Genomic DNA, 12,500 nt, shown 5'->3' on the forward strand with positions numbered 1-12,500 from the left:
AGGTGGGGAGGGAAAAGAGGAGGTCGTAATTATTATATTTTTTAATGAATACTGCTACTGTATTCAGTGATTTTCCATGCATTATCTTAATCAGTAAGTGACTGTAATAAGTACGAACTAGAAGCACCCAGAGAGCACATACCTCCGCCAAGGCAATATAATAATAATAATTCAAGCGCAAGAGAGAGAGAGAGAGAGAGAGAGAGAGAGAGAGAGAGAGAGAGAGAGAGAGAGAGAGAGAGAGGGAGGGAGAGGGAGAGAGAGAAAGAAAGAGAGACACACAGACAGGCAGACAGACAGAGGGAGAGAGAAAGAGAGAGGGGGGGAGGGAGGGGAAGAGAGAGAGGAAGAGAGAGAGGGAGAGAGAGAGAGAGAGACAGACAGACAGAGGGAGAGAGAAAGAGAGAGAGGGGGGGTGGGAGGGGAAGAAAGAGAGGGAGATACAGATACAGAGAGGAAGAGAGAGAGAGAGAGAGAGAGAGAGAGAGAGAGAGAGAGAGAGAGAGAGAGAGAGAGAGAGAGAGAGAGAGAGAGAGAGAGAGAGAGAGAGAGAATTTTTTTCAATGCATAATCAACATAGCACCTCCCTCAGAAAGAAGGTAAGCTACATGCAAAAGAGCAAAAGAAATGGTTTGCTTCTTTCATAAAAGCAGATGTGTAGGTAAGATCATTTATTATTACATATAAAGATTTTGACATCAACTGTATTATGGAACTGTAGACTGGTGGCAGATCAAAGAATCACACTGAACGGATCAAGGATATATATACATACATATATATATATATATATATATATATATATATATATATATATATATATATATATATATATATATATATATATATATATATATATTATATATATATATTTACACATATATAGTGTGTTACCCTCAAACATGCACACTCACTGCACACATGAATATAGGAAAGTTGTCATAATCATGAACAGAGAAGTTATATGTGATAGTCTGTATTCCAATTATTGATAATAATAGCTGTTCCTGTATTCCGTATGGGAACGGGATTTAATGATGATAATTATTTAATAGATAATTGAATATATTCTGATAATAACAATATAATTGATAATGATTCCATAAGTTTCTTTAAAAAACTTTCATAATTCCTTTTATGCAGATTCGGCATAATAATTAGCTGATATTCCATAAGAAGCAATAACAACAGAAATGATTTGCTTCTCTTGGAGGAACAAACAATAAACACTTCTTCTTTCTTTTATAGGCCTTTAAAACAATAAACTTTAATAATAAGTGAATTTATTTGACTGAAGAAAATTTCCTGAAATCATAACAAACTCCCTCCTGATTTCCGTGCGGGAGCTACGCGGGTAGGGTTTATTTACATATGGCGAAGGAGACGAGTTGGAAAGGGTGTCCTCTGTAATTCATTGAGGAAAACCATGTCTTTCTCTTTACTATCGAGACATTTACATCGCTCAGTGTCACAATGTTGGCAGAGAGTACCGGCAGCTGCAGGTGAGAACGAGATAACGTTAATTATTATGGTTTGTTTTATAGTTATGTTTTATGTAATAACCGGTGCCATAGGTCAAAATGATTTAATTTTGAGTAAGATATAATGGTTTAGAGAAGTGGTGCAGTTTAAGTTAATGTTTTCGTTGATTATAAACTCCAAGTAACAAACAAGTAACTAACAAATATTCATGATTATGTCTTCTCCAAATTCCGACTAAAGTAACAGCAAGATTCCTTGTCTAGTGAGTTACTAATATGGTTTGGAAATAAGTATGATACCTTGGAAATTCTTGAACATAGGACTGCTCCCACCAAAGTGATGGAGGAAAACAATTAAAGATTCACATATGTCTGTAGATTACTTCGCAAAACCATCTAACCTTGCATTCACATTGCAAAGTATATAGATTAAAGTGTTGGTAAGTGTTTACAAAGTGTCTAGAAAGTACTTGCTACTCGTGCCAACTTATAGAAAATGCAACATTAAGAATTCTGGTTGTGTAAGGGTGTTATGGTTATGGTCTCTGAGCAGTGATATGCAGCAGATATTTTTGTCATTTCACTGTAAATATGAGGCCATGGGAGCTGTATCTGTGTCATTTTATGACTTTTACTGGTTAATCTTTATAGTATGGATGTACTAAGTTAGGTCAAATTAAATGTGATATTACTGTAGAGGACAAAAACTAGGTGTTGGTACAAAAAATAATCTGCAGATATGATTGATGATACTACAAATGAAGGTAAAAGGTCAGGGAAGGCCCAGCTCACAGCCTGAGTCCACTCTATGTTCCTGAGTATCATCCAATCTTGCTGTGCATAACAAAGGTGAAGATTTTGTTTCCCAGATGAAGTTGAGAGGCAGAACCCCCCATCAACCCTCATTTCAGGCTGTGCCTGAAGGACATCCCCAGTGACGACAACTTAGATTGATAAATAAATTTTGTGACGTGGAGTCTGGGACTTGGTCTATTTAAATCTATCTACTTATTATTTATGAGTTTGCAGTGTTCATTTCGCTTTATTTCTATGCATTGTTCTCGGTAATATTAACTGCTCTCCCTCTCCTAACACCTATTCCTTATTGCTCCAGCCTGGAAATCGATAAATATTGCTGTATGAACCAAAAACCACTGCATTTCCCTATCACGGGCTCTGCTCCTGTGAACGTACTTTTGGTAGGGCATTAGTTGTAACATATATTCTTTATTTCTGATGTTATTCTTTGCCTACTCAGATTCTTTAAAATGTCAGAAGCACTCTTAACCCTTAAAAGCTGCAAGCAACTTGTCTCCCTCCCCAATTGTTAAAAGGACCTGATGATTGATCTTTATGATATGGACACACAAAGATTGATGTGGATATTCTTAAAGAGGCCAGAAAAAATTGCAATCATTCGTACAGTAAATAATCTGCACAGAGTAATGCCACATATAAAGGGAAAAATTAATTGCGTAAAGTGATACTCACAGTATAAGTTCACTCTGTGTTCCTGATATCAGTCTTGTCATACATACTGAGGTGAAGGCTTTAGGCAGTGCCTTGAAGTGCATGCCCAGTCACATCAACTTCAATTGTTGAAAAAATTGTGATTTGGAGTTGGGGACTTATAGTATAGAATTTCTGACCTGATTTATTGTTTCCAAAAGTAAATTTGGTAATTCTATATTTCCCCCTATCCCCTACAATTTTAGGGGACATGTGGGGAATTTGGGGTTTTTGGGGGGTGGGGGCACCCCCCCCCTACGCAAGCTTTGATTTGACATTTGTAAAGAAAGTAAAATTTTTCGTAAAGACGAGCCAAATTTTCCACATGTCCCCCATCTTATCATAAAATATGTTTCGTTGTCATGTATCAGATGAATAATATGGTATGTGGAGTGTGAATGAGTGAGAGGAGAAAAAAATCTGGGCTGTGGCTGGATGAAATGCTTATTCATACTCCCTATATTCCAATCACAAGAAGAAAAAGACAGGAGAATATTACTGCATGATTGGCTGAGGGAAAAGGAAGGCTTAGAAAGGGAATGGGTGTGTGGATGTGATGTCACGGGTGTGGCTGGATGAAACTTGCCAAGCAATGCCAGATATTTTAGTGGACATTACATATGTCTCAGATAATGATGAAATTGTAGAAGAAAAACACACCAGTATTTGACAAGTCTTCCATTTTGAAATTTGTAATTAACTAATAATTTTGTGCTATAGTAATACATAAATAATAATGACAAAATTGGTGTCAATGGATGACATGCATAGAATGTCTAGATACAAACAGTAGTTTTAGTTAATGAAGACAACTATCACGATGATATCAGTAACTTTATTATTGTTGTGTTATGTAGTTGCAGTTAACTTTGTCAAATGGCCATTGTAACTGAACCACATTTATTCTAGAAAAATGGAGCTGGTAAACTGCCTTAGCTTTTCATCATCAAGTAAAGAACCAGTTCAAGATTTATTATAGTAGAATATATATGTGGTAACTTTTGCTTTTGCCCTTGCATAAGTACCTTAGGCATGAAGGATATGACATATGTTCAGTAGGGAAATTGCCACTGTCATGGTAGAGCCATCAGATGACATTTCTGCTGGCTCTGGAATCTCAATATAGGAAGTGGAGCCCTTCTCCTCCCAAATCGTAAATGATTAATTTTTCTTTTTTATTTTGTTATTATGGTATGATGATAGCAGTTTAATGTTGACAAATGTTACGTTTTAGACATGACCTGCTCTCAGTTATGAATATGTTGTAGTGCTTTTGCACTAGAATTTATGTAAGTCTTGGGACATCAGATATTATGTCTGTGCATGGTATTGTATGTGTAACTAAAGTACTGCATTCTAAAATGATTCTGCAGTAACCCATTCAAGATCTGATTTTCCTGTGTTTCCTGTTTCTGCATAGGAAATATTAGATGAAGAGTTTTGATTATGATATTTAGGATCTGTAAAATTGATGACATCAGTTTAATATTTGATTTATTTTAAAGTTTTTTGCCATGTGAATTTATGATTGATTCAATCACTATCAGAGTAACTTTCAGTATATGCACTGAACTAGCTATACATTGTACAACATGAAAAATATTGCCAATAAAGGGTATGAAACTAAATTGAACTGTTGACTAGTTTAGTGTGTCTTGGTAGTTGCTGTTTTACCCAAAAGTTTCTTGAAATGTATCTTAGGATTTACTATTGCATTTTTTTGTAGACTACATAGTTTGTTATGTGAGACACCCTAAACTAGTCCTGTTCTTCAGGGACATTGGATCCGTTGGTGGCACGGTTACTCAAGGGTCTTCATGCAGGTCAACGAGCAAGTTTGGCAGAGTCTATTACACTAGTTGAAACATCTCATCCAAAGAAGAAACTACAAGCCAGACAGCTATTGAGTGCAGTATTGCAGGAGGCCACGGAGACTCAGTACCGAAAAGGCACAAAGGCCCTAAGCTTTCGCCTTGGTTTGTCAGGTCCCCCAGGAGCAGGGAAGTCCACTTTCATAGAGACCCTTGGAAAGTTCTTAACTGCTCGTGGACACAAAGTAGCAGTACTAGCAGTTGATCCCTCATCGGTCACCACAGGAGGCTCCCTTTTAGGTGATAAAACAAGGATGCACGAACTTTCCCGAGATATGAATGCTTATATTAGACCCTCACCCTCCCGAGGTCACTTAGGGGGTGTCACAAGGTCAACCAATGAGGCTATTGTCCTTTGCGAAGCTGCAGGATTTGATATAGTGATTGTAGAAACCATTGGTGTTGGTCAGAGTGAATTTTCTGTTGTAGATATGGTTGATCTTTTTACTCTTCTCATCCCTCCTGGAGGTGGAGATGAGTTACAAGGTCTAAAAAGAGGTATTATGGAAATGAGTGACCTCATAGTAGTCAACAAAAGTGATGGGGACCTTGTGCCTGCTGCAAGGCGTATGCAGTACGAGTACATATCTGCCTTGAAGTTTATAAGGCCCAAGAACATATACTGGAAAACCCCAGTGAAGCGAATATCCTCACAGACAGGCGAAGGGGTTCCAGAATTGTGGGATCTTATGCAAAAATATCGCATAACCATGGAGGAAAGCGGCGAATACTTAAGGCGTAGGCAGGATCAAAGACGGGCTTGGCTGTGGACCCATCTCAAGGATAACTTGATCCATGTGTTTTTGAACTCCCCTGGAATGAAACGGAGTGTAGAAGAAATTGAAAGGGAAGTTGTCGTAGGTGCAGTGTCCCCAGGAGATGCAGCTGATTATCTTCTTCAAGAACATATTGATTTGCTGAAACATGATGACAGAAAACTTTTGTAGAGAGGATTTATTATTTGACTTTGTATATAATGTTCATAATTAAGGGTATCACACTTGTTCATTAATGTGAGTTGCAACTCAAAATACACATCTGAAGAAGTGACGACCTTAGAATTTGATTTTTTTTTTTTTTTAGGACGTGATTATGAAGTGGATTGTATTTTTGGTTTCAAACGGGTCAATGAAAAAAGAAAGGATATCCTTTTTATCTCTCTTTTTTCAATAGTATATTTGATATCTTTATATAGATAGGCTGTCTACTACTAAAGGACTTGTGTGTTGGTTTATATATAGTTGTATGAATAATACTTGATTGTCAGTTGATGATATATTCTATTTGTATACTTTTATGTGGATTCCTTCAAATGCCTTTGTATAGATGTAGCAAAGATGTTTGTTGTATCATATATGTAGCTCTTTGTGATGAGTATAGTAAATAAAAGAAATATTTACTGTCTCTTATTCAAGTACCTTTTCTCTGAGATGTAACATTATTAGGACAAAGAGGGATATTAGTGTTATATATGTTCTTGTCCCCTCTCCCCTCTCCACCTTTTACCTCCTCCTTCTTCCCTTCCTCTTTACTCCTCCCACCCCCTCCCTCCCTTTCCTTCCCTCCCTCCTCCACCCCATCCCTTCTCACTATACTCCCCTTTTACTCTTTCTCTCCTTCCCTTCTTTCCCTTCCTCCTTCCTTCCCTTCCTGCCTCCCTCCTTCCCTTCCTTTCCTTCTCTCCCTCCCTCCCTTCCTTCCTTTTCCTTTCCTCCCTCCCTCCCTTCCTCCTCCTCCTCCTCCTCCTCCTCCTCCTCCTCCTCCTCCTCCTCCTCTTCTTCTTCTTCTTCTTCTTCTTCTTCTTCTTCTTCTTCTTCTTCTTCTTCTTCTTCTTCTTCTTCTTCTTCTTCTTCTTCATCTTCATCTTCCTCCTCCTCCTCTTCCTCCTCCTCCTCTTCCTCTTCCTGCTCCTCCTCTTCTTCCTGCTCCTCCTCTTCTTCCTCCTCCTCCTCTTCTTCCTCCTCTTCTTCTTCTTCCTCCTCCTCCTCTTCTTCCTCCTCCTCATCATCATCATCTTCTTCTTCCTCATCATCATCATCATCATCATCATCATCATCTTCCTCATCTTCCTCATCTTCCTCCTCCTCCCTCTCCTCATCCTCCTAATCCTGATTTAGTAGAAACAATCTTTCATGGCTTATAACTATTTTGAAATAGAAAGGGAGGAATTATGTATAAAGTAGCTTTCCCAGAACTTTGGTGTACAACTGAACGTAAATTGTTTGGTCTGATGATTCTCGGAGCTGAAACAATTTTACAAACTTTTCTCTCTCTTAATTCAGATATCATCACTTTTTATACTTTCATTGTTGATAGAGAAAACGAAAACAATAACTTCTTGCATATAAAATTTGTCACTTCACGTTTATTTCCTTTTTTTCAAATCATCGTGCAACCCATAGGAGCATTTCTGTAATCCCTATTTGAGTGTGACCAAGGCTTTATGAACAACTGTTCTAAATGAAACCAAAGACAGTCACAGTAAGAGATCAAAAGATACGGTGGCTGTTTTTATTATAATTTTTGTGTACACATTACTGTGTTTGTACTTGTGGTTGACCGTTTTAAAGTTTTCACACAAAGAGGATAGTATAGTACCATGTGCGAGTGTATTTTTATAAACAAATGAAATACAAAAGATGCCATGAGACAATGGTAAAAATGACAAAGAATATTGCTATTGCATTTTACCTGTGACCGTGGCAAGTTTCTGAGATTTGTGCTTGACCAAAATTTTTTGACCTACTTAAATTGAGTAAGAATGAGGGGCAAGAATTTGAACTAAGGAGGGGAGATGGACCGGCAACATTTAAATTCCATTCAAAGCTGAAGGTCATATGGCACTGCCCGCTTGTTCTTGTGTGTGTGATATTTGTGTTTCAGCACCGAATGTTATTTCAATAGTTGTTACGATTGCTGATAAACGGCCTTGTTTTTCCAGCCTTGCCATGGATTCAGAAGGCGGGATTCAAGAATTTTCCAGCGCCACCAGATTATGACGGTAAGAATGAGCTAATTTAGTGGGTTTCCGAATGTGTAGCTTTATGTGTAATCTTGAATTAATTGAAGTTAATTTTTTGATATTTGATTTATTATTGTAATTATTGTTAAAACTATTAATCAAATGATTGTTAATAATTATATTATTATTATGATTAATGTTATTATTATTATTATTATTGTTATTATGATTATTGTTAGTAGTAGTAGTAGTAGTAGTAGTAGTAGTAGTAGTAGTAGTAGTAGTAGTAGTAGTAGTAGTAGTAGTAGTAGTAGTAGTAGTAGTAGTAGTAGTAGACGTAGTAGTAGTAGACGTAGTAGACATAGTGGTAGTAGTAGATGTAGTAGTAGTATTAGTAGTAGTAATATGACTACTATTATTATCATTATTATTATCATTATTATCATCATTATTATCACCATTGTTATTATTATTATTATTGTTATCAGTATTGTTATTATTATTATTATTATTATTATTATTATTATCATAATATTATTATTATTATTATTATTGCTATTATCATTGTTGTTGTTGTTGTTATTATTATTATTATTATTATTATTATTATTATTATTATTATTATTATTATTATAGTTGTTGTTATTCTAAGTACAGCTATTGCTGTTAGTAGTAATAGTGGTAATAGTAATATTAGTAGTAGTAGTAGACTGTATTTGCATATACTTAATGTATTTCTCTTAGATACTGCCAAAAAAATGTTGCTAAATACATTTTTCTTCTCGTTACCCCTTTCCTTTCTGCCTCTTACTTCTCTCTTTTTCACCACCCTCCTCCCCCTCCCCTTTTCCCCTGCACCTGTCCTCCTCCTCCCATCAATCCCTACCTCACACTTTAACCCCCCTCACCTCCTCTTCCTTCCCCTCCCATTGTTTCCTCTCCTCTCCCATTCTCTCCTTTCCCCTTCCCTCCTTTCCTCCATGTCTTCCATTTTCTTGCCCTTCCTCCTATTGATTCCATCCCTGCTTTCCCTTTCTCATCCCCATGTAACATTTTATTCTCTTTACTCTTCCTCTCTCTCTCCTCCTTCCTTTCATTTCTTCTCTTTCCTCCCTCCTTCCATCCCTCCTTCTATAACTCACTCCCTTTTTTCTCTTCCTTCCTTCCATAACTCTGCCCCTTTTCTTTCCTCCCTTCTCTCTCCTCCCTCCTTCTATTCCTCCCTTCTCTTTCCTCCCTCCTTCCATCCCTCCTCCTATCCCTCCTATAACTCACTCCCTTTTTTCTCTTCCTTCCTTCCATAACTCTGTCCCTTTTCTTTCCTCCCTCCTATTCCTTCCTTCTCTCTCCTCCCTCCTTCTATTCCTCCCTTCTCTTTCCTCCCTCCTTCCATCGCTCCTCCTATCCCTCCTTCTATAACTCACTCCCTTTTTTCTCTTCCTTCCTTCCATAACTCTGTCCCCTTTCTTTCCTCCCTCCTTCTGTTCCTCCCTTCTCTCTCCTCCCTCCTTCTATTCCTCCCTTCTCTTTCCTTCCTCCTCCTATCCCTCCTTCTATAACTCACTCCCTTTTTTCTCCTCCCTCTTTCCATAACTCTGTCCCTTTTCTTTCCTCCCTCCTTCTATTCCTCCCTTCTCTCTCCTCCCTCCTTCTATTCCTCCCTTCTCTCTCCTCCCTCCTTCCAACATCCCCCCTTCATCTCTCCAATCCCTGTCTTATTTCATCCTGTCCCTTCCCAAACAGACATTGAGATCCCCAAGGAGCGTCAGAAACTACGGTTCTTCGAAAGGGTGCCCCAGTTCCCTGCCGGCATTAGGGCTCCCAAGATGACCAAGAGGCTGGACTTGATCCGAGGGGAAGAGGAAGTGCACAATAACTTCATTTACAACCAATATGGCATTGTGGTAGGTTCAGTTAATGCATATATTTATAGGAAGTTCAGTTAATCCATATGTTTATTGCAGGCTCAGTTAATCCACATATTTATAGGAGAGTCAGTAGTGATAGTAAGGTCAGTATATACTTTTTTCTCTCCCTCTTTCAGATATTGCATATTTTTGCTATTTTTGTATGATATATTTTCTGCAAGATAATTTTTCTCCCATCTGTTTATTGTTCCCTGATTTTCTTTTTACTGTTCTTCCTCTTAATTTTGTTCTACCTCTTCTTCTCTATCCTCCTCCTCCTCCTAATCATCAAACTCAACTATTTCCTTTTACATCTTCCAATATGGCTTTTCTTGTTCTTTTTATATTATCTTCCACTTTTCTTTTCTTTTCTCCCTCTCCTTTTTCCTTCTTCATCCTTTTCTTCTCCTTCCTCCTCATTCTTTTCCTCTTCTTCTTCCTCTTCCATTTCCTCTTCCTCTTCCTCTTCCTCTTCCTCTTCTTCCTCCTCCTCCTCCTCCTCCTCCTCCTCCTCCTCCTCCTCCTCCTCCTCCCCTCCTCCTCCTCATTCTTTTCCACTTCTTCCTCCTCATCCTCCTACTTATTCTCCTCCTTTTCCTGCAGATGCTTCTCGTCTACCACCTCCTACTCCTCCTTTACTTCCTTGAACTAGTACTCCTGCTCCTCCTTTACTTCCTTGAACTAGTACTCCTTCTCCTCCTTTACTTCCTTGAACTAGTACTCCTACTCCTCCTCTACTTCCATTGTACTTCTTCTCCTCCCTCCTCCTCCTCCTCCTCCTCCTCCTCCTCCTCCTCCTCCTCCTCCTCCTCCTCCTCCTCCTCCTCCTCCTCCTCCTCCTCCTCCTCCTCCTCCTCCTGCACCACCTCCTCCACCACCACTGCATACAACACCTTTACAATTGCCATCATCACCCCCCTCATCATCACTGAGGCACTTTTTTTTTTTCAGGCTCGCAGAGGAGGTATGCTGCGCTGGGGCCACCTGGAAATGATACGTATGACAATTGCAAGGAATATCGACGTTAACAAGACTTTCGCTATCTGGAGAATTGATGCCCCCTGGAAGCCAATCACCAAGAAGGGCCAGGGGAAGCGCATGGGTGGGGGCAAGGGCTCAATCGACCACTATGTCACCCCAATCAAGGCAGGGAGGGTGATCATCGAGGTTGGCGGGAAGTGTTCGCTGAAGGAGGTGTGTGTAACAGGACATCAGCTTGAAAAGAGGAGAATGTTTTAAGAAATGTAGATAGAGAATCATCTGTTATGAACCCACTGTTTCTGGGAAAATCTAATGTTCACTATAGTATTGTTTTGTAAAATGTTTATGCATTGATCCACAGGTTCTTAGCCACCAAAAAGTCAATTAGTACACCTTGTAACTTCACCTTGGCTTTGAGTTTTTGGGAAAAATGATTTTGCTACAAAAGCTGTCAATATCAGTGCTGTTATTATTATAGTCATTATAATCATTATAGTATTATTTAAATTACTAATAGTAATGTGAAATTTTTAAAGATATTTAAAGATCAAAGAAAAGTTTAAACAGGTGAGATATGTACTAGTAATGGGCTCATTAGTGACTTAGTATTTGTGGAGCGATCTAAAAAACACAGGATATACAATACTCGTATGTATGTACATGACATCCTCTGGTGCATTGGGTTGAAGTACAGGTTTACTTGCATTGATCAACCAGATCTGTGTGACTCATTATCATTAAAAACTTTGTGATATTGAATGTTTGTGATATTGAATGCAAGAAGTTATTTGTTACCATATTAAAAGGATTAATCGAAGTTCCCTCTTGTCATTCCAGGTATACCCAATAATGAACATGATTGCAGAAAAATTACCCTTCCCAGCTGAAGTCGTTAGCCAGAAAATGTTGGATGCCAAGAGAGAGAAAGAAGAGAGGCTCGAGCGAGACAACATCAATCCATATACTTTTAAGTACATTATTCAGAACAACATGTTGGGTTGTCATAGATGGATAAGAAATATTGACAAAGAGTATTATGGAAAATATGTGTAAGAAGTGATATGATGTCAGTCATGTAAAAGTGTAGATAATAAAGACTTTTTTGATTTTAAAGATTGTTGTTAATTATTAATCCTTTTAATGTAAGTGATTAATTTATGATTTAACTGATCATTACTCTTGTTGAATGTAGCAGAACATTGTATTTTCACATTTGGCATTCATGTCTTTTATTTGAAAGAGTTAGTTGTAAAGTATAACAGTGTACAAAAAGGCAGTAAAATTTATTAAGCTTATAATTTATTATTTGGCAGAATTCAACAATCAAGTTTTACTGTGAATGTTTACCATTAATTTTTATCCTTTGTTGTACATGATCTGTAAATATGAGTTTAGTTAATTGGTGCAACAGTAGCATTCTCATCTAGCAATCTTGCTCATCTGCATTCAAATCCTGCACTGCTAGTGGAAATTAACCCTGGCCATTCCTTGCACACGGGATTATTTAGAAGTAAATATAAACAGACAACCGGTTACACCAAGAATGATATTGTAACCATTGTAACTAAATTATAATTATTGTTAATCTGCCACATTTTTGCAGTCTCAAATTCCAAATTTACATTCAGTCAAGTGTTGCAAATTCTTTAAAATTATGAATGATTGGACTATTCCAAAGAGGAGTCACCACACTTGTATCTGTATACAGACGAGGTGAAGGTGTTCTCTAATGTACAGGTTCAATTTTTGTTTTTGTTTTTTTCAGTGTAAATACTCCATTTCTTAAATA

General features: G+C 37.8%; 1 protein-coding gene across 2 annotated transcripts; it reads left to right on the forward strand.

The window, feature by feature from the left end:
• Window positions 1–1,341: 1,341 nt before the first annotated feature.
• Window positions 1,342–11,824, forward strand: mRpL16 (mitochondrial ribosomal protein L16). Of its 2 annotated transcripts, XM_027351434.2 has the most exons (5): window positions 1,344–1,502; window positions 7,803–7,862; window positions 9,567–9,727; window positions 10,682–10,924; window positions 11,549–11,824. In XM_027351434.2, the coding sequence occupies exons 1-5, from the start codon at window positions 1,427–1,429 to the stop codon at window positions 11,762–11,764; spliced, it is 756 nt and encodes a 251-aa protein (XP_027207235.2). In that variant the 5' UTR covers window positions 1,344–1,426; the 3' UTR covers window positions 11,765–11,824. The 2 variants fall into 2 exon arrangements, with proteins under 2 accessions (XP_027207234.1, XP_027207235.2); XM_027351433.2 differs by lacking the exons at window positions 7,803–7,862; window positions 9,567–9,727; window positions 10,682–10,924; window positions 11,549–11,824 and adding an exon at window positions 4,766–6,260 and having other exon boundaries at window positions 1,342–1,502.
• The last annotated feature ends 676 nt before the right edge of the window (window positions 11,825–12,500 follow it).

This window comes from Penaeus vannamei, chromosome 22, assembly GCF_042767895.1.
Source record: "Penaeus vannamei isolate JL-2024 chromosome 22, ASM4276789v1, whole genome shotgun sequence".
Taxonomy (NCBI): Eukaryota; Metazoa; Arthropoda; class Malacostraca; order Decapoda; family Penaeidae; genus Penaeus; species Penaeus vannamei.